At 41.2% G+C, this 23,339-nt stretch overlaps 1 protein-coding gene across 1 annotated transcript in view; it reads left to right on the top strand.

Annotated features, from left to right (window-relative positions):
- The window catches only part of LOC139475302 (transmembrane protein 47-like), a 62,306-nt gene extending 41,431 nt beyond the window's left edge, over window positions 1-20,875 (top strand). The window contains exons 3-4 of the mRNA XM_071258534.1: window positions 16,548-16,691; window positions 17,873-20,875. Of these exons, the coding sequence (XP_071114635.1) occupies window positions 16,548-16,691; window positions 17,873-18,075 (347 nt within the window). The 3' untranslated portion in view covers window positions 18,076-20,875. The remainder of the gene's footprint in view (window positions 1-16,547; window positions 16,692-17,872) is intronic.
- The last annotated feature ends 2,464 nt before the right edge of the window (window positions 20,876-23,339 follow it).

The raw sequence follows: 23,339 nt of genomic DNA, 5'->3' as shown, positions 1-23,339 counted from the left end.
GATAGCAATGTAGTTGGAATCAGTTCTGACCGATCCCCGATCGAGAGAATTATCTATATTACATTAGTGTATGGCGGGATTGGCGTTTCAACTGAGGCAGTTGCGCATCACTGACGAGGTCCCGCTACAGCTCTCCAGGCGATTCACGAAGACAAATTGCTTAACAGTGCCCGAGTTTCACTCGGAATCTGACAATAGCTGAGAAGCCACGATCATCATACAGTGATTCGTTGAATCTCAAGGGTCACATACTTCTAGATCTAATTCTGACATATGTATACTACTCAAAACAAGTAGAAGAACACCCTCAAGTGGAAGGTTGTGTGTTGCAATACCCACAACCCATGACAGATTAACTAGAGGCATATGAAAAGATTGAGTGTTCTTTAACTTCTTTTGAGTAGTATAAATTCCATTTGGGATGCTATTGGTGTTTTCTTAACAGAGCGTAGGCAGAGAAGGTTCCGCGGAGAGACTATTTAAAGTAATTGTTACCTGGAATAGATATTTGGAGATATTATGATCACTGACAGTATATTGAAGGTAATTGCTATTGGACATAATATCACTGTTCCTTTCCTTTATGAGGGGGCACGGGTGGCCCAGTCGTCTGAGGCGCCACAATTCGCTGTGCAGAGTTGCGTCCCCTGGGCACGCCAGAAATATTTGATTGTGGGTTCGAATCCCGGTTCGCCCCGATTATGTTTTTAGGTTTGTCAGCACCATACCCGTGTTCGTAGGATTCACCAAAGTGGTAAACGTCTGAGACCTGCATCACTTCGGGCTTCCCTCCCACATTAAGCTGACACGCCGTGATATAACTGGAATACTGTTAAAAGCGGCGTTGAACCCAACTCACTCACTCACTCGTTTCCCTAATGTGGGGAGTTAGATGTATAATTCAAAGAGGATACGGATGGCCCAGTCGCCAAAGTGCCAGATTCGTATCATGGGTTTGAATCCAAAATTCGCCAAATTGGTTTGTCAGCACCATACATGTGCTCGTGAGTTTCACCGAAGTGGTAAATGACATTTCGGGCTTTCAACATGCAGTGACACGTTTCTGAAAACTCGCTCGCTAATAATTTCAGGTTAATGCCGATAAAAAGATTTTGCCAACAATGACAATTCCACGCCGCGTTTGTGGTTTGGTTTTTTGGGGTCAAGGGAATATTCTAAACTTTCTTCTCTGCAACAACTGGCGCGATTAAATACTAACTGACTGAGTCTTTCTCGTACAGAATCAATGATTTAAAAGACACAAGGCACAAACGCATATTCTAACAAGTTGGATACCTTCTCGGCCAGCAGCAAAACCCTGGGTCATGTCGGGCCGAGTGGGATGCACGCAGTCAGGGGAGAAATATTTCAATGATGGCTAAAATCTCGAATACTGCGGCCTGGGTCCCGTGAAGATTCCAGGTTAGAATTTGTCTTCAGCAGTCAATGCTTGTCGTAAGAAGCGACTGTGCTTGTCGTAAGAGGCGACTAATGGGATCGGGTGGTCAGGCTCGCTGACTTGGCTGATGCATGTCATCGTTTCCCAGTTGCGAGGATCGATGCTCAAGATGTCAATCACTGGATTGTCTGGTCGAGATTATTTACAGACCGCCTCATTTAGCTGGAATATTGCAGAGTGCAGCGTTAAACAACAAATTGCGGCCCGGCTGTAGTAGTGAGTGAGTGAGTTGGTTTTAAGGCCGCTTTTAACAGTATTCCAGTTATATCACGGCGTGTCAGCTTAATTCGGGAAGAAAGCACGAAGTGATGCAGGTCTCAGACGTTTACCACTTTGGTGTAAGCCATGAGCATGGGTATGGTGCAGACAAACCTTAAAACATAATCGGGGCGAACTGGGATTCGAACCCATAATCATAGATTTCCGGCATGCCCAGCGAATCGCGGCGCCTTGTACGACTGGGCCATCCCCATGCCCCACCAAGTTCCGCCATCAGCAGCTTCTGACCCCCTACTCATCATTTGAATCAACTTAATCATGGTTATTCGGAACCTATTCTTTGGAGGGGACGAGGGTTTTTCAATCATTTGTGTTGTTTGTTTTTTATTGTTTGTGTTTTGTTGTTTTAGCTTGCTTCAATGGACGTTTCAGTTAAGGTCCAAGTATCGCAGATGTCTTTGAAACATTGTTGATGTTGAATGTGGTTCCACACAAATCAGCTAGTAGTGTATTTATTCCTGTAAATGTTGTTATCGGTTTACCTGACGCCTATGTCTGTTTGAAGATCCGTCCAACACAGACTAAACGTCAGCATGCCGTGATGGGCTGTGAAACGTAGTCCCGTGAGACTAGTAGGAAATTGAACAATCTTTTTGTATCAAAATAATCGTTGTGGCTGGAACTTTTAAAAGCAAAGAAATCTTCAACTTCAGAAATCAGATTAACTGTCAAATGAGCACGTTTGTATAAAAGGCGGAGACGACAAATTACAAACTTTAATACTTTTAAGGAGTTTGTTTGCTGTGTAGGAAAACACGAAAACTCGGTTCTTCGTATTTGTTCCTAGAAGGAGAAATCCATATTGGATCTGTATTCACTAGTTTCACTGATTCACGTGGCTATCAGATCGCCGTGACCCTTATAAACCTGTTGGTCGATATCAGGTTACACACCTAATTTCTATTAATCATCAAAAGCTACGTTGTACGAACTATATGCGGAGGGATCGGCTGGCACTGCAGTTAACGGTGAAATCGTGCAATATCACTACTCACATTAATGGCTGTTCGAAAGGTAAAATAATAACCCAATGTAGTCATGTGCCGTTCTGTAGCGAAAATGGTGATCCGTCATATCGTTTGCAGAAAAGAAATTCCAGGGCCCACTTACACAAAGCCATCTTAGCGCTAAGATGATTGTAACGCCCATATTTTAACATAGGCTTACAATAGTCTTAGCGCTAAGATCGCTTTGTGCAAGTGGGCCTAGGTCAGAAAAGCCCCCAGCGACTCATGCCTGTCGTAAGAGTGAGTGAGTGAGTGAGTTGGGTTTAACGCCGCTTTTAACATTATTCCAGTTATATCACGGCGTGTCAGCTTAATGTGGGAGGAAAGCCCGAAGTGATGCAGGTCTAAGACGTTTACAACTTCGGTGAAACCCACGAGCACGGGTATGGTGCTGACAAACCTAGAAACATAATCGGGGCGAACCGGGATTCGAACCCACAATCATAGGTTTCTGGCGTGCCCAAGGGACGCAACTCTGCACAGCGAATCGCGGCGCCTTAGTCAACTGGGCCACCCGTGCCCCCTCTGTCGTAAGAGGATTGGTTGGTCTAAATGTCACCTGGCTGATGTGTCATCGTGCCCCAACACCATGGGCCGTGGTCAAGCTATATGAAACAGCGTTGTGCCGGTTGTTTCGCTGTAACAGTGCGTCGAGATGCCGGGGGAGTGCGTCTGAGAGACCCCCGCTTGTATTGGGAGGGCGAAACATGCTTGGCGACTCTTGACAATTTCCTCACTGTCTGATAATATGAGGGAGGAGTTAAAGATTGTGTCCAAAGATAAATGATCATCCTTAGAAAATGTGTAGCACTCCCAAAATGGCCGACCGCCACCGTTGTCTAGTGGATAGAGCGTCTACCCTGAGGGCGAAAGGTTGGTGGTTCGATCCTCCCCAAAAAAACGTTCCCCGTCTTGCACTTGGCATCGGGGAGGGGGGGGGGGGGGGGGGGGACAAGGACTGCTCGGTTCGGAGTCAGTATACTGTCAGGGGAATTCATATTAAAACCGCTGTTTGGTATATATAAGTGGACTAGAACTATAAGACGACATTAGTCTGGGCTAGTACAAGCAAGCGCGTGCATGAACGTCGCTCTATAAATGCAATAATCTTCACCTCACCTCACCTCACCCAAAATGTCCCCTCCAACCACCCATATTGATGCTACTTGTGCGATATGTATACCACAGAAGAAGTATACATTTTTACTTAGCTTTATTTAATAATGCCATTGTATTGAGGTGAACACTTGTCTCTTAATTCCGGTCGGATGAAGTCATTTTCCGACTATTAGCTGCTTAAAACTTAGGTTCGTTATGTCGTGTTTCTAGCTTGGAAGTAATAACCACTTTCACACTCAGCCAATAGTAAGTCTCCAGAGCGCCTCTGTTGTTAGGTTGACGAACGCAAAGCAACGCGCAAGCTCCCTACAGCGCTTCTGTTTAATACTGTATGATTCCAATGACGCACTCTACCGCACTGTATGGACCACTTAGCTCTCATTCAAATATGTTGTTAACAGCTGAAAACGGTGACATTCTGAGAAAATCGAACGGAGAGAAGAAGGGTCATAATCCAACGCTTATGTCTGTTTTTAAATTACAGTTAGAGTAGCCGGGGGTCGCGCTATACATAATTAATTAGCAGTCGAACAAGATTTGCGAGCCATTTCGTGCAGTTTATTGACGTTTCAAATTCTCCCCAAATCCGATGAAAGCAAACCTCTTATTTAGACGAAGTTATTATGCAGCGGACTACATGTACGTTGAACGCAAATGTGATGGTATTTCATTGATATTCTGCCGGATCAGCACTTAATAAAGCAACTGACCTTTTGCCCACCCATCATTCAATTATTTTATGATATGAAGTAAATGCTGAATACGTAATTATACTTTGTAATACATCGGTCGTGAATACCTTGCCTGGTGTGTCTCGTGATTGTCTGACACGTCGCAACGTTGGTATATTTGTGGGGAGTTTTATCAAAATTGGTTTTCTTTTTCTAAGACTGGTGGTCAGCCAGTTGAACATTTCATGGTTGTTTTGAATTAATGTCGTTCCTTTGTTTGATTTGCCGTGCCCAGATTATTTGCAGGTAGCTGTGATAAGATTGGACTTTTCTTGCCTGACGCGTTAAAACTAGAAACTAGCAAATATGGTCACTTCCGGTTACCTTGAATAGGTGCGCAGCAGTCACTTCCGGTTACCTGGAATAAATGCGCAGCAGTTACTTACGGTTACCCAGAAGGCATCAGTTCTCAAATATATTCTTTCTTTGCTACCTCCAGTGACAGCCCACACATGTTCCTGTTGCATACTGACTAAGGTGCCACTTATTATAATAACCCGAAAAATATCAGCCTGGATCCGCCATCTAGACTTCACAGTAACCATCTTTAACAATGGCTGACGGAAGTATAGGACCGAAAGGCACACATCGGTCCTCAACATGAAGTCAAATCATGGGAAGCTGGAGTACATGTCAAAGAAATCCTCAGCTAAATACTATGTCTAACCTTTCATTGAAGCAAACTCTAGTCACTCAAAGATATATGTTTCAGACCCAACAACCCAGTCAAACAGGGTACTGTATTCTTATATATTACTTTCCTGTACTATGAGGCCAGCATTGTTGTGCGCCAGTCTCTTCCTGTTACCTACCTTCGGATTTCGGATTAGCCGAAATTTAAAAGTATCAATGAGTTTCTTGTATTTTGTGTGTTCCCTATTTCAATCAAATGAATAGGCAGTTAGTGAATGTCCCTGTGAGGACTGCATAAGGTCACCAGTATGCCATGCTTTAGTAAGAGCTGACTAAAACTGTCACATAAAATGCCTGAAAATGATAATAATGTTTCAGACTGTTAAAAAAATTATATTAGTCTATGTTGAAAAGTATATATTAGACACATAGTGTTAATTAAAAATAAGAAGAAATATCCAGTCTCCATACAAAACCCTTGGAGAGATCGTTATATAAACTGACGGCCAAAAGAAGATTTAACACTTTAAAATGAAACTGCAAAAAAATTAAAAAGCAAGTTCAACTAAATCAATGCAAAACACATCGTACAAACACAAGAATGCTCTATGCAGAAAGTGATACATGTTCACGACATTCTTGTTTTTTCTTGAAGTGAAAAACACGTGTCGCTTGAGGAGCCGAAACTACACGTGCAAGAAGCTTATATGAATGAAACGGGACGCATTTCAGATACTAACACTCATAAAAAAAAACACCACAGAAATGTCACGACTGACACTGGAACAACGTGAGTGGGCCATGGGTATGGATATAGATGGGAGCCACCCGTGTCTGCATTGCTAGAACATATGGTTGCTCCCATTTTGCTGTAACTAACCTGATGCAACGCTACAGACAGACCAAGGGTAACTACGCCCAATGAAGACCGATACTTGCGTACTTTCCGTCTCCGGAATCGAATTCTGAGAATGACGTCTTCAGCAACGAATGCCTCAGGGCATATGGTTAGTCGACAGAAAGTGGCCAGGTGACTCAAGGCTTACAAACCTTACATAGGTCAGTTATTGACTGTACCTCGTTGGCAGCGACGTGAATGGCAGAGGGTCGTATTCACTAATGAAAGCCGGTTTTGTCTGTTCAGAGCTAATGGAAAACAGCGTGTTTACCGCCGAAGGGGAGAACAAACGGCGGCATGTTGCGTTCAGAAGGTCGCGCCGTATGGTAAATGGGGTACTGTGGTGTGGGGAGGAATATATGGGCAGGAGAGAACACCACCGGTCATCGTAAACGGAAATTTGATGACATGGCCCCCATAGAACACCCCTGCAATGTCATTGATCGTCGTCATTCAACTTGCGACATTTTACATGTGTGTGCCCACTGTCCATTACTTTGACGGCTTGTTTTTGCTACCTCACCCTAGGGCTGCAACGATACAGGGAGGTCACGATACGATACGCATCTCGATATTCTGGTCACGATACGATACGTATCTCGATACGCAATGATAAAAAAGACAAGACTTAAAGCATGTAAAGATTGAAACTTTCATGATTTTGGAACAGTCCAAATTATTTTATAATAACAAGACTACAGAAGTTGTTCAACTTTCCTTCAAAACAATTCAAAGTTCAAACACCAGAAAATAATTAATGTACTCCACCAGTGATACAACTTCAAAGAATTTTGATGCAATGGTCGAAGAAATTGTATCTGAAATTATTGTTTTATCAGGAATAATTGATTCCAATATCGTGTTACCTTAGTTGCAGCTTTTACTCTATAATTATATATTTATAATTATAAGAACCACAAGTGTAGCATTTTGGTACTGAGGGACTTCCCGTGCTACATGTATTTCGATTGCGATAACGTTATGTTGACATATATTAGCCAAATTGCCACAAATATGTCTTTTAACGAGTCAAAGTATGGCATTTTTGATATATGTATCCATTCTCGGGCAACTGAAGTTCGTTTCAATGCGTCAAAAGCAGTAATCTTACCGTGGTTGCTGTATCTCTTCACACACGATTTCACATAACTTAATGAAAACAGTATTAAATGAAATTTTGAATAAAATTAATAAAATATATTACAAACACTAAATTAAAAATATTAATATTATTAAACAAATATTATTAAAAATGTAAGTACGTTTTTGAGAGCCATGCGTTAGCGCGCGTTATAACCAAGTTAGCGGTTTATTGAAAGGCACAATACCGAGGAAACGCTGTACTTGAGATTTGCGTTCCGTATCGTGGCGTATCGATAAATGGGCCCACGTTTATCGTATATCGTATCGTGGGTCAAGTATCGCCATGCATCGGAATATCGGTGCATCGTTTCACCCTTACCTCACCCCCAATGTTGATTTCGTTGGGATGTTGATGTTTTCAATACATTTTACTTCGTCCATCTTTTGTGGTTTTTAAACTAGAGCGATTTAAAACTATGTTAACGTTTCTTTTGTTGGTTGATTGGTTGGTTGGTTGGTTTCTTGTTTTACGTCGCACTCGGCACGGCAGTATTCCAGCTATATGACGGCGGTCTGTAAATAATCGAGGCTGGTCCAGACAATCCAGCGATTGATATCATGAGCATCGATCCACGCATTTGGGTTCGATGACTTGCTTCAACCAAGTCAGCAGTTTCTTTTGTCGTCAGTTTACTAAGGATCGAATCTGACTCGCGGGATGAGTAAATAAGTCTTGAAGTATCTGTGTTTAAAGATATTAACCAACAGAAAATTTTCTATTTGGACAATAGAGACGTCTTTGAAAGCCTAAGAAACGTTTTTGACTGCTTCGCGGTTAATAACGAACTCATCTGAAACATGGCGCGTTGACAAACCAAATTGAAATATGTTTCAGGGTTTAGAAGCTTTTTCTATTCTTTCTTCAAATTTGGTCGCAAGCAATTGCAATCAAGGACGCAAACCCTATAAAACACGATCAAAGTAAAGCTCAAAAACTATTACGGTAATTGTTGGGTTGTTAAAGTCAAGCGTTCGTTTAATCTTCGAGGCCTGGTGCGCAGGGATATCCTACAGAATGGACATTGGTTATGTAAATGTAGATTAGCTCCTAAGGGAAAATCATATCCTCATTCATAATAATTAAAAGTAACTTATTTAAATTTCTCTGAACATTTAACTCGACTTGCTTGCATGATAATTACATGCTTCAAAGGAATGTTAAACCGGGTTGCCCAAGCGAGCTAATTGCATAGCCATATGAATGCAATGTTTGTTTTAACTGTCTTTGACATGTGCCAAATAATTCTTTTGTGAATTGAGAGTTTCAGTAAAGCATTCGATGAGGTGTATGCACTTTGAAAAGTCGACTTGTATTCAGCGTGTGGTTTGGTTGTCTCAGATACGACCTCCAGAATGTTGCGTGTGGATGTCATTGATGTTGCGACGATGCAGGCGAACTCCAAATGAAAACAACTTGATACCCACTGAGTAGCTTCGCTTTGCCTGGTTCCGCTGATCGTAGGGGCGGTCGGGTAGCCTAGTGGTTAAAGCGTTTGCTCGTCACGCCGAAGACCCGGGTTCGATTCCCGACATGGGCACAATGTGTGAAGCGGCATAAAACCCTACTCGCTCACTCACTACGCTGATCGTAACTCACTTTTCTCACTCTGTTCGTTATCAGTGAGTGAGTATGGCTTAATATTGGGCAATATTCCAGCAATATCACGGCGGGGGACACCAGAAATTGGCTTTACACATTGTACCCATGTGGGTAATCGAACCCGGGTTTTCGGCGTGACGAGCGAACGTTTTAACAACTAGGCTACCCGACCGCCCATCGTTATCTGTGAGGTCACCGGATAAGCATCACTTGTTTTGTATTGTTCATGATTTAGATATATGCGGACAGATGTTACGTTGTTGTTCTACACCGCAGTCACGCCATCCAGTGTATTATCGAGCCGGGACAGACAAACCCATGGTTTGACATAATTATCAACGTTCCACGCTGTCGACGCACAATGAGCCGCCATAAACCAAGTCACTGAACCTGACTACGAATCCAAAAATATAATCGCCTCGTACAACAAGCAATTGCGCTTTGTGTGTTGGTGGGGGGGGTGGGGGCGATCCTTAACCCACGCGGAGACCCCCCAATAGAGTTTTGAGGATCTATTCTTATCCGGGTCCTCACGTTCATGGAGCCAAGCAGATAATGGGATCGATCACCTGTGAAGACTCAAAAGGCGATTCTTGACCACTTCAGGTTAGCCCAGAGGGAAAGTGTTCGCCCGTTAAACATGAGACCCAAATCGATTCCCACATTGGTCCATCCTCGCCACATAGATATGATGGTTTATTGCTAGCAAAAGGCGGCGTGTCTAATCTTCAATTTAAACGCACATACACGTTCCCAACACCCGTGTCTCGTTTACCTCCGTCATTAGGGGAACAGAGACGTCCCAGTCGTCTAACTGGCCGTAATTCGCTGTGCGTCCCTCAGGCCTGAAACTTACCATCCTTGCTTCACATCCCCGCGTCGCCGTGATTATGTTTCTCGGTTTGCAAGCATCATACCCGTGCTCGCGAGTTTCAGCAAAGTTGTAAAAGGCGCTCGGCATTAAGGCGCTAACACAAGGACTGGTCGGCTCGGAGTCAGTATGCTGTGTCTGAGTTGGGTATTCATGTTGAACTGCGGCAAAGTATCTTAGTGGGCTGGCACTATAAATCGGAATCAGTCCGGACTTGTTCAAACACACACACACACACACACACACACACACACACACACACACACACACACACACACACAGTGACACACACACACACAGTGACACACGCGCGCGCGAACACAGTGACACACACACACACACACAGTGACACACACGCACAGTGACACACACGCGCGCGCGAACAAAGTGACACACACACACACGCAGTGACACACACACACACACACACACACACACACATCCACACACACACACAGCACTACTACATACGGACCATCACACATAACGACTTGTTTACACCAGAGGAATGGATTCTTTATTGTTCAGTGGGTTGACAAGTTGTACTCATATTATTTTAAATGTTAAAATCATGAATTATCCAACTAGTGCGGAGTTCAATCCGTCGGAAACGTGTAATTCGAAAGCTCTTCAAAACATGTCGACGTTTTTGCCGACATTTATGAGAAGCTATGTCAAGTAATTATCGGTAACCGGTAGCAACCACTTAGATAAAACAAAAACTCGCTCAAGAGAAATGTCAACTAATGTTTGGAGGCTTCGCGACGAGAATTTTTCCTTATTTTACTCTCCTCATATCTGGCGTATTTCTAAATGCCAAACGGGCGTCATCCCCTGTGGAAAAATTAATGCCAGGGCATTGAAACGTCGGACACGAGCACACACACGCATAGCAATTATGAGAGTTAGTGAGATGCGTTTTGACACCGCTTTGAACAGTATTCCAGTTATACCACGTCTGTTATATGTCTGCTTTCTGTGGGAGGGAAGACCGAAGTGATGCAGGTCTACGTTTACTACTTCGGTGAAACCCACGAGCACGGGTGTGGTGCTCTCAAACATAGACGCATAATCGGGGCGTGGTATTCTGTAATGGTGGTATGTGGTATGCTGCATCTGAACTACGCATCGGTTGTATGAATATTTTGGACGCATAATCATTACTGATGACATTACAGTAAACTACGGTTATAACGAACTCAAAGGGACCACTTATTTTAGTTCGTTATAACCGTAGTTGGTTATAAGCATATATACAGCATATATACAACAAATGGCCGGGATTAAAAAATCAGTTCGTTATTTCGGTCAGTTCGTTATAAGCGTGTTCGTTATAACCGTAGTTTACTGTTATTAGAGTTCAATATTAAACAAAAATTTGATTGATTGTTAGTGGGATTGGACATTGGTTGTTCTAGAAAGTATGGAAATGTTGAATTCGTCTTTTAAGGGAAGCGGGGGCACGGGTGGCCCAGTCGTCTAAGGCGCCGCAATTCGCTGTGCAGAGTTGCGTCCCTTGGGCACGCCAGAAACCTATGATTGTGGGTTCGAATCCCGGTTCGCCCCCATTATGTTTCTAGGTTTGTCAGCACCATACCCATGCTCGTTGGTTTCACCGAAGTGGTAAACGTCTGAGACCTGCATCACTTCGGGCTTTCCTCCCACATTAAGCTGATACGCCGCGATATAACTGGAATACTGTTTAAAGCGGAGTTAAACCCAACTCACTCACTCACTTTTAAGGGAAGCGATGGGTGAGTGAGTGAATGCTGTTTTACACAATAACCAGGTTACAGCTACGTAGCGGCAATTAACCTGTGTACAATCAGATCAGGAAAAAATGAACAGCGCTGCATCTGGCTCTATGAAACCGGATCACACATTGAAGCCACCCACCCTGTATTCGTAAGTCGATCTTGCCACAAAAAAACATTATTAACATAGGGAAATTACCTTAAACGTGTACCTTGTGAAGTCAAAACGGTTGTATCAGTTCGAGAAAGGGTTGCGGTAGACTAACATATAGTCTCTGTTCAAAATGACCATATTTTACAGATTATAACAGTTGTTACATAATTGTAATGAAATATAATAAAAAGGAGCCCGGAGACTCTCGTCATTTCCAGATACTGCAGTAAGCTAGACTTGCATGGGCTGTATTGGGTATGTTTGTTTCAGGCTTTATACAGACTAGGGTTCGTAACTACCTGCTTTAAAAGTTTTATATTTCGAAAGGCAGTTCTGGCGGAGCGATTTATTATTGCCCCCATCACGTGGCCGTGTCACGTGGCCAATTCACCACCACCAGGGTGCATGGTGGCAGTTCGAATCCAGGCTCGACCAGCATATAATCGTGAATGTGTAAACTAGCACCCGACCCAATCTGCTGGGCTTCACAAACGTAGTAAACGTCAAATACCTGATTCTTTGGTGTTTGCGACTACGGGTCTCTCCCATTTCAAAGCGGCAGTCCGTCAATAGGTGACGGATGATTCAGTGGATTTGGCATTTGCATTCCTGACTTGATTACGATTATTGTCATTTTGGTATTTTTACCTCTTTACCCATTTACCACTTGGTGAAACCATTGGCAGATCATGAATCAGTATCAGTACGAATCTGGACTTTGAACCCATGATCAGCGGATCCTGGTGCGACTAAGGGGCGGAACTGTGGACATCAAAATCACGATTTATGAATTGGGTCACGATCTATGAAGCCAAAATGTCGTTCTCAGCAGACTTGTCAATTTAGACCTCTGCCAGGCACAAGCAATTATGATTGCGTCACCTTCACGAATTTGCCAGATGTAATTATTAGAATCAAGCTATGGCAGCTGTCAAATGATCCAGAGAACTATTAATACCAACACAGGATTACTCCCTTGTCGCCAACGACGTGGACGGTACAGTGATAACGTATAGCTTTGACAAGACTCGTCAAAAACTCTCACATTTAGAACTATGGCCTCATCTGCCTCCAATAACGTCATCTTTGTAACCTGTGATCTTTTCCAGAGATGGAAAAGCGTAATTGCCATAGTCACTTTATACAGACTTTATTATTCAATATGTTTCTGCCTCGGATATGCCATTTTTGAATGGATCTGTGAAAAATCTGAAACCTCATTTGCTTGTTTTCAGTACATACGTGGATCGAGAGGATCTCGCCTTTTCGAAGCTTTCTAACACTAATACATTTTTACGGCGACCGGTCATACGTCCGTGTTAACGCATCTCAACACCATGATCAATTCATCAACAGGCGTAACATTACAAGACAATACATGTAATTGCTTCGCGAATTATTTAATTTCACTGGCCCTCAAATGTAACTGGTAACAAATGCCTGTTTTTGAATGGGATTTTTTCTGTCATACTAGTTTTGGTATTGTGCATGAGGGTCATGGGGACATTGGTGTTTTCGAGAGCTCTATAATGAGTGAGTTAAAATTAATGGTCACGTCGAAAATATTTCAGCCATATTGCGACTAGACAAAGTAATGCATTTATATTTTCTAAAAGTCTGGCATCAAAGGACAGGAAAATAACTGGTAACATCTACATTTAAATATAAACAAACTAACCGAAAATTATAAAAGAAAAAGAGGAGACATGCTCTATCCATCCTATGAAGCGTCTAAATGCAAGAAGTACCAGAAAAACTAAGAAGATATCGACATACCTTAAGTGAAACAATATAGTGTATCGCGGTTTTAGCGGAATTTGTTCAAAGCGTGCAAGAGGAAAAAGACACGTGCAGCATCAACTAGCTGGAGCCATAACATGATAAACTGAACAACTTTTCATCACCTGCCCCGGAAGCTCAGTGGGAAAACAGTTGGTTAAAAACATAATACGATATAGGAGGTTGTATGTTTGATTCATGGACTTTTCACGTTAAAGCTCTTTTAACTTTTAACCAATCATCAAGAGACATCAAGATAGTTTACTAATAAAACAGTAGATATTATGATGGTTTGACACTTTCGTATGCAAACCGTCACAATATCTAGAATTAGCCTTGGGGAATTAGCTCGGGATCGGGCACCACCTTCAAAGAAACCAAATAAAGTGTCTATGGCCAGCTCCTTTATTGGGAATTTCTCGACAGTCATTTCACATTTAAAATAAGAAATATTTTTACATATAAAGTACAAAGTCATATAGAACATTTACAGTTTCCATAAAAGAAGCAGTTATCACAATAGTGCGTGATATTAAACAATGATTATATATAAGAATGTAAATGTCATGATATACAAATGTATCATGGGCTTAGTGATAAAACAACCAATTACAAATAACAATATTAAAGTCAGTCTACAAAGATACCTGTGAACAAAGCTTACATGATCTTATGTGATACTTATTTTCAGCCACTCCTAATTATGATTACGCCTTGCTAAATGGGACTGCCATAAGGTATGTCTTATTTACGTATAAACCTAGTTAAACCCAATATCGGTATCGAATGTACGCAGATTTAAATATAAATAACAACATGCGTTGGCTGTACTTCTGAGCAAATATCATTCATTGTTTTATGCTGGTATATGTTATACTTGAAGGCCATATCTATAATTCATCTAAACTACCGGAACAAACAAACTATATCTGATAGCATCCACATACACTGAGTTAACGGGCCCATTAACAAATGTCCATTCACATTACTGAATGGTATAATATATGGATATATGTACATTTTAGGCATTGCTCGTAACGTAGACATGTTTGCTGAAGCTGTGTTACAAATGTATTATGCTCAGCCCTATGTAAGTACAAGAGAGTTACCTATCTTATTTGTACATCGCTAACAGATTAGCTAAATGATTACATGGATATTATTACTGATTTTAGCTCTGGCTTAGTTGTGCTATTAGCATAAATATTTGTGATGTGAATACATCATATATTAGCTACAGAAATTAACGTTTTCTGCCAGGCTAGATCCATCAAATAACTCATATAAAAATTATTTAAAACAGTCTGGATTCTGTTTATGAACAAGTAATACATGCAATGTATGGTTCATCATAGAATCCTTACATTAAAAGATAATGTACATACCTCGTGTGATATGAAAGGTCTGATCAAAGTGAAATAGTTCGTCTGCATTTACGCGACATTTTCACATATACAAAATAACTGAATCACACTAAAATATCAACACGCAGATAAAATACACAGCTTGCTACCACGACACCCGAATGTTAACATCTTATTTCCGACTCGGAACATGTTTGATATTCAATATATGCTATACTGTGGAGTTAATACTTAAACGATAGTTTTGTCTAAACCTAACGCACGTACATTTGACAGATAAGTCCGTTAAATAGATACAACTCACTTAATATATTTGCACTTATACACGGTCAATAACATAAGATTAAACACCTTTACAGCTGGTAATATTGCTCCATATACGATACAAATTATAAAACAATTTAACTTATAACTTTAGAGAAATAGTAAGGTGAACATGACTTACCTTCAAAGAAACCAAACAAAGTGTCTATGGCCAGCTCCTTTATTGGGGATTTCTCGACAGTGAGGTACCCCCGGGGCTAGCCAGTATATATACTCTAGACACCTTGAATGGTCACGAATTTACTGCATGTTCAATTATCAGCTTGATAAGAAAATTTGAGTTCGTGCGCCGAGAATAGGGATTAAGGCTTGCCTAAGAAGTTTGACCAAGTGATGTCCACATAAGTTGAATAATAATTGATGAAGTAGTCCGAAAATATTGATATGAGTTGGACGTATCAGCAAACGTGTGACAAGCGCTCATTGCAATAGAGGCTGAGACACGTACAGATAGATAATACTGACCATGCTCCAAGGATGTTATGTAATTTTCTAGATAGCTGCGACCTTCACATGTGAGACTGATTGAAAACAGCACCTTACATTTAACTTAATATAACACAATAAAGACTATTACCACAGTTAACTATTACATAAATATTGAGGAAAACATGACCAATTTTACAACTATGACAATATAATAAATTCTCTGAATGACTTGGTCATATAATTCCCCTCAGGCGGACTATGATTTACACTACTTCAACCCACATCGACGGCACAACCACTCACTATATAAGTATATACTTCCGAATTATATATTAGCTGACTTTGTAAATCAAAATGTATTTCTTTTCTTCTTCTTTTAAAAAAAACTTTTTTCAAAAATTAGTGCTTATATCATTCAAAAGATCCTAAGAGTCAAAACTTAAAAAAATATGTATCGCTTGTCATGGAAACATCAACACAGTACGACATGCGTAGCGGTGATTCTCTCATCACAAGGGATACATACTGGAGCATACTCACCTTTCAGTAATATTCAACTGTATGTTAGTCCTGCACCATGACCGTGAAATAGATTTATTTTATGAGAAAAAAAATAATCTACAAATGCATACAAAACCAAGTCTAGCCAGCTCAAGCTAGCTCTATTCTGAAATCAGCATAGGGATTTATTATTTTTTAGAGTCAAGAAGGATATTGTGTAATATTAGATTTCAGAAAATAAATGTTAGTCTAGCTGTATATCTGGTACTTCCAATACGACATCGTCGTGGCATGACATGATATCTTCAAATCTGGACAGACAGCCTAAGTAGGTGAAACCGATAGTTGATTTAATTATATTAATTTATTAGTATCTTTTTAGTTGATCCACTTCTTTCGCATTAGATTGTCCGTCGTAGTTGTACCTAGGTTTGTATCAGTTGCCGTTTGGTCTCTATGTGTTTTATAAACGCCATGTTAATTGATCGTTTGCATTTTTCAGTTTGGTGGAAAGCAACTCAGGCCCTGATGTCATGTGGTCTGGCGTTGGGATTGCTGTCACTGATGTTGGCGACAATGGCACTGTGCTGTGGATGTAAAGGGTGCAACGCCAGTCTTGCAGTTTCCATACTTCTAGTCCTCGCTGGTAGGTATCTGCACAGACCTCGGGTATCCACGGCTGTATGTATAGGATGAGACACGCCTTAGAGGTTTGGGTTGAAAATGTAAAACCGCGAGCGAGGGAAAAGCAACCGGGCCGGGCTTTTCCCGAGGTCAGGTTTTTAAAATTTTCAACCAAAACCTAGGAGGCATGCTTTATCCATCCTATGAAGCGTCTAAATGCAAGAAGTACCAGAAAAACTAAGAAGACATCGACATACCTTCAGTGAAACAATACAGTGTATCGTGGTATTGAAGGAATTTGTTCAAAGCGTGCAAGAGAAAAACCACGTGCAGCATGGCCTAGCTGGAGTCATAACATGATAAACTGAACAACTTTTCATCACCTGCCTCGGAAGCTCAGTGGGTCACAAAATATAATACGATATGTGAGGTTGCATGTTCGATTTACGTCATGGAATTTTCATGTTAAATTAGGTTTTTTAACTTTTAACCAATCATCAAGAGACACGTTTATAAAACGCTAATTGTAAAACCTAGGTATTGCAATTGAGATGTATTCATTGTTGATATTGCCGGCCTTGGAAGTTTACCAACATTTAGAAGAACCTTCCGTTACTGTAGTGTGACGTCATCAGAGGTTCATAAGAAACGTGTCACCCTCACTCGCTCAGGAAATACCCGCTCCATTGAGAAGTGGTATGTTAGGTGGCGCCTGGGTTGCGCACCTCTCCAGTAATTAGACTTTTTACGTGTCCACGCGGCTTGTTCTCGCCCAGTAGGACCTCAACCAAGACCAGCTGGAATGCGTGCACGTGACTATCACATGACACAACACCATCTGACAGCAGTCATGAAACTGATAGTATTGATCTAGTGGTTACGTCAAGTAGAGAATAACAAGTCTTCAGAATGGCCGTCATGCTATACGAACAGGGATATCTCATTACACTGTTTACGGTGTGTGCGTGCAATATCGACCCGTGAAGATCCGGGATAGAATAGGCGTTCAGCAACCCATGCTTGCCGTAAAGGGCGACTGTGCTTGTCGTAAGGGGCGACTAACGGGATCGGGTGGTCAGGCTCGCTGACATGGTTGATGCATGTCATCGCATCCCAATTGCATGTATCGATGCTCATGTTGTCAATCACTGGATTGTCTGGTCTAGACAAACAAAACATGTTAAATGCTCTTTTGTGTTTCAGCTCTGTCGATGGGAGGCGGTGTGGTCACATTCGGCATCAACGCCCACTCGGATCAAAACTTTAAAGCTGTTGTCAGTTGGGACGAACACGATAACGTGAAAAAAATATTTAGTTGGTCCTTCTGGCTCGGCATCGCAGCCCCTGTATGGGCGATCTTAACCTCAATCGTGTATTGCATTGAAGGGAGGAAAAGCCGTTTGTAAATGCCCTATAATGATGCTATAACCACCTGGGACACACGATGGACACGTCTTTGATTGATGAGGGTCAGTGGCCGTCACGTGACTGCCCCTACTGTCAGTTTAACCGACCTTGACATGAAGACAAGGCTGGCATTTCCTACATCCGGGCCTGTAAACAACGTGCACCTTATCGAGGATATCTGAAATCAAAATGTGGTCCTGGACACCTAACTGCCTCATTCCACAACGAAACAAATGTAAACAATCGTCACAACGGATTTGTGTCAATTTATTTCGATGTGGAGTCGGGCGCAGATTTTGCATTTCTATGTGGCTGGATGGACCAGTACTTCCGGTTAATGTCACCGCTAGAGGGCGCTGGTTTTTTGCTCTAGGTGTCGCTTTACTTCCTCTCTCTCAATGGCAGCTGCTTGAAATATGAACAAAACGGCCACACTGGTTGACGTGAACACACAAACTCCTTTGTAGTTATAGATCTTTATGAACGTGTAATAGAGGGAAAGACAACATATTTTTTGGATTCCGTCAGCCAGTGGTCTGTACTGGCTGCGTTATTGTGTTCACGTGTTCTGTTAGTGTGCTGATACTGCCATAACATTTCTGGTTTTGCAAGTTGACGCTTTCTTTGAGAACATTTCATTTAGGAAAGGCCTGTTTAGCTGGTTATTTTTTAAATATTTTGTTTAGGCAGCTGAGGTCAAGCTCTAACAGGGTTGGATACTTATATCCATGACAGTAGCTAGTTTATATACGTATTGACCACACATACGTACATACATACGTAACATCGAGTAGAATGAGCATCGCTTACCAATAGCCATATAGGTTTGCGTAATCTTAGAAGGGTCTCGTTTATGATTTTAATCTTATGCCTCGCAAAAGGTATGGCAGTCGTTTGAATTATTATTTTTTTAAACACATTTAGGCTGTGGTTCTATCTGCAGAAATGAGCCCCTTTAAAATTGTGAAGGTTGGTCTGTTAAGTGACTTGGAAAATTTATCGTTTTGTTATGTCTGTGCGTGTTTCTGAATTGTCTTTTACTGTTTGCTCAAATCATGTAAATCCAGCTGCCATTTTGTGGATACGGTGCTACTATTCACGTTTGACTTCCAATACACTGGTAGTATTACAGCGTGTATAGGTGCGTTCGCGCGAAGTAATAAAATATTGACAAGAACAAATGTTCATCATAACTAATTACCAAATTGTAATCGCTTTTAGGGTTTAGGACATTTCGACGTCACGGATATTAAAGACTAGGTCCCTCAACTTGTGTTCTCAACAACTCCATGATGGAAGATTATGATATCAATGAACATAAACAATCATTTCTGACCAAATCGCCGAAACGCAGCCTCTACACGTGTAGCTCACCTTCCATGACCTACCAGTATCACTGAATGTTTCCCTGTAGCTAGTGTAGAAAGTTAACACGGCCACTGAATGGCTCGACTAACATCATAACAAGCAATGCTTCTTCCACATAACAAGCAATGCTTCTTCCATCGATATTGTGCGGGTCTGTCAATATTTTTCAACCTCGAGTACCAAATACTTTGTACGTGGGTAGGGTGTCTTTGAATTTACACCATCGGAAAATCATGTTTTGTACCTGCATTATACTACATTGCGTCATGTACCTGCTCAGATAAAACCCAGGACCAGTTGATTTTCATTGTAAATGTCCCGTTGATCTCTCATCTCAAACGGCCTTGACCTTGACTCAGCTGAAAATGCATTAATGCACGTTGGTGTCATTGATATAACTGGCACAATGAGATAATAATTTGATTTGTATTTTGGATTATGTGCAAATGGAACATCTATGCATGTGTTCACATGAAACGTTTGTGTTACGTTTACTTACAATAACAAAGCTAAATCCTTTCAGCCAATTGCCCATGGAGTAGCTCAGTTGTTGAAACGTTGGCTGGACTCGCCAAATCCCAAGGATCGATACCCAAATGGGTACAGCGTTAGAAGTCCATGGTGACCGCGCCCTGACACGGATGTAATTCTGCTAAAAGCGGCGTAAAACACAACTCACTATTCAGCATTTATGATTTTCAGTAATATACTATTAAAAATAAGTTAAGGGCTATCCGATTTTTTCATATTACTAAAGTTTGTATGTCTTGCCATAACAGATTAACTATAGTTATGTGATAAAATCGGGTGTTCTTAACTTGTCTTGAGTAGTATATATGCATATTAGGTATGAACGTTTTCGAAAATGGCATACCATGTTTATTGGTTTAATGTCCAAGCTCTGTCTGCGTTATTTCTGAATCAGTTCCATTTTCACCTGCCAACAAGGCGATCGTTTAAAATAACAAAGAATCAATACTGAGCCTCAAACCATGTGGTCCTTATTTTTAAATCAAGGATAATATCCCGTGTTTTTTGCATATTAATATTATGTCACACATTGATTTGTTTATAATTTGATTATTCAAGATACGTTATGAATCCTTTTGTTCTTATTATGATTTTGTCCGTGTTGTATTTTCACAGGTTCTCCTGGAACAAGTATTGCATGACCAAATAAACTTTGCTTAGATAATTCCAGACTTCTTTTTAAAACTTGGAACATTTCAGTTATTTCCATATGTTACATTGATTATTTTCATATACATTTTGTTGTGACCGATATTTACCTGTTCAACACCACGTGACTGCGAAACCAAGAACAGTGACATACTCATTTCTACTACTGCAATCAGATCTTGTATAGGGTTTCCACGTGTTGGGTATTCTGTTTGTAGATCATCTCTTTGTAGAAACGTTTTTGATAATAAAAAACATAACTCCAAATCGATTGTTTGTTCTCGATGTAATAAAAAAAACGTGAAAGGGAACACCTCTTAAGGAACATGATATGCCTTCCCATGGTATCCCGGGTTCCCGTTACCATGAGGGATAATTATGACTTTTGACCTTGGACAGGGACCATGTGACCGGACGTCATCGTCTTGACTACGTGTCATTATATCCCAATGGTGACCAGTGTCCACCAATGGAAGATAAATCAGACCATGGTAATATTGCTGACTCAGGTATTCGCCCATGGCAGGCGACTGTGGCGTATCTGGAGTCTGTTAAAATGCTTCGTTTTAATTACTGAACACCGAAGTAGAATTCTACATATACAACTGTAATTAAACGTTATCACAGATGAATTCAATGGTACCAGGGGATATAATTTGATTCGCTCGTACATGGACACTGGTTATGTGCATGCGTTTACACTTCTTAATGAAAGTAAACATAGTATCAAGCATACACGTATCCATCTTATCATCAACGTATGTGACTCTTATCGCCCACACGTATACAGGTCTCGTCTAGACGTATGTAGGTCTCGTCTAGACGTATACAGCTCTCTTCTAGACGTATACACCTCTTATCATCTACACCTACACAACTCTTGTCATATACATATGTTCGACCCTTATGCATACAGATTCAAGTCTTATCTATATGTGTACAACACCAGCGAAGATCCGGGGTAGACTAGGCCCCGGTCCTCAGCAACCCATGCTTCTCGTAGAAGGCGACTATGCTTGTCGTAAGAGGCGACTAACGGGATCGGGTGGTCAGGCTTGCTGATTTGGTGATTTGGTTGATGCATGTCATCGTATCCCAATTGCGTTGATCCTTGCTCATGATGTCAATCACGTGATTATCTGGTGGGGCGATTGGGTAGCCTAGTGGTTTAAGCGTTCGCTCGTCACGCCGAAGACCCGGGATCGATTCCCGACATGGGTACAATGTGTGAAGCCCATTTCTGGTGTCCCCCGCCGTGATATTGCTTGAATATTGCTAAAAGCGGCGTAAAACCATACTCACTCACTCACTCACTCACTCACTCACGATTATCTATTCTAGACTCGATTATTTACAGACCGCTGTCATTTAGCTGGAATATTTCTGAGTGCGGCGTTAAACAACAAACAAACATGTGTACAGTGTTTATCATCTACACGTGTATTACTCCCAATGCTTCCTTTTGGGTAAACTAATTGATTTAGAAACGCATTTTACAATCGACAGAAACTTGACCAGGGCCCCGTTCCACAAAACGATCGTAATGCTAAGATGACCCTCATTCCCATACTTTAACATAGACTTACGACAGTCGTAGTGCTAAGATGATCGTAATTCTCATACTTTAACATAGACTTACGACAGTCGTAGCGCTAAGATGATCGTAACTCTCATACTTTAACATAGACTCACGACAGTCGAAGCGCTAAAATGATCGTAACTCTCATACTTTAACATAGACTCACGACAGTCGAAGCGCTAAAATGATCGTAACTCTCATACTTTAATATAGACTTACGACAGTCGACGATCGCTTTGTGAAATGGGCCCCATGAAACGTTTTGATGATTTACAGGGTGCTTCCTTCAATTCATGTTCTCTGCTCACAGTTACAGGACCAGCCGGTTTCAAAGCACGCTCTGACAAACGTAGACGACTACAAAAGAAGGATATTTGTCCCGCGACATAACGTATTGCAATCAGGAACTCTACCCGGACACTGGGGTACGTGTAGGCAGTACTGTAGTAAAAAGTAATAAAACCAAGGTTGACTTTGAATGAAATGAACGCCGCGAGTCGGGTCTTGTTTACTTCTTGCTCCGCACCAACGAGTGTAGGTATGTATGTTCCCATCGACTTAGATAGTGGGTTATCAAGTGTTAAAGTATTCATACAATCCGTTCATAGAACAACATTGACTATACTACCGGGCAGACGCAACTGTGCTCTTACTTATCCGCTAAAAACTGACAGCTAAGGGCTTTGGCGATAAAGATTAAACGGCTTTAAAGATTGTCAATCTTTGAGATACGTGTCAAACATACGTAAACAATATCAGTATATTAAATAAGTAAACTACAAACATATTTTCCGGAGTGAAAACATTTTATCCAAAGCCTTGGCTCAGTCTTAATATTCATCCGGGACACCTTTATTTGTATAGACCCTCCTCTATTTATAAGGGGATATCGTTGATCCAGTCTTTTCAGGTAATGGTGCGTTTTGACGATGTGCTCAAAAGCATGCGCGGGTTAACCTGATATTTACTCACGAACGAATGCATTCGTGCTTTCAGGACAAAACAGACGAATATAATTCGTCCATACAGATTTTAAATGATTATTTGTTCGCTGGTTATTAGAATCGTCTCAATGACAAAACCTTGTGACTGACGCTATACGTGTACTCTTCTGAACAAAAACACTGTGTTGGAAAT

The sequence above is a fragment of the Haliotis cracherodii genome, unplaced genomic scaffold (genome assembly GCF_022045235.1).
Source record: "Haliotis cracherodii isolate W230 unplaced genomic scaffold, xgHalCrac1.p SCAF_1, whole genome shotgun sequence".
Classification (NCBI taxonomy): domain Eukaryota; kingdom Metazoa; phylum Mollusca; class Gastropoda; order Lepetellida; family Haliotidae; genus Haliotis; species Haliotis cracherodii.
Note: the sequence above shows the minus strand (reverse complement) of the source record. Positions and strands in the feature narration are given on the sequence as shown.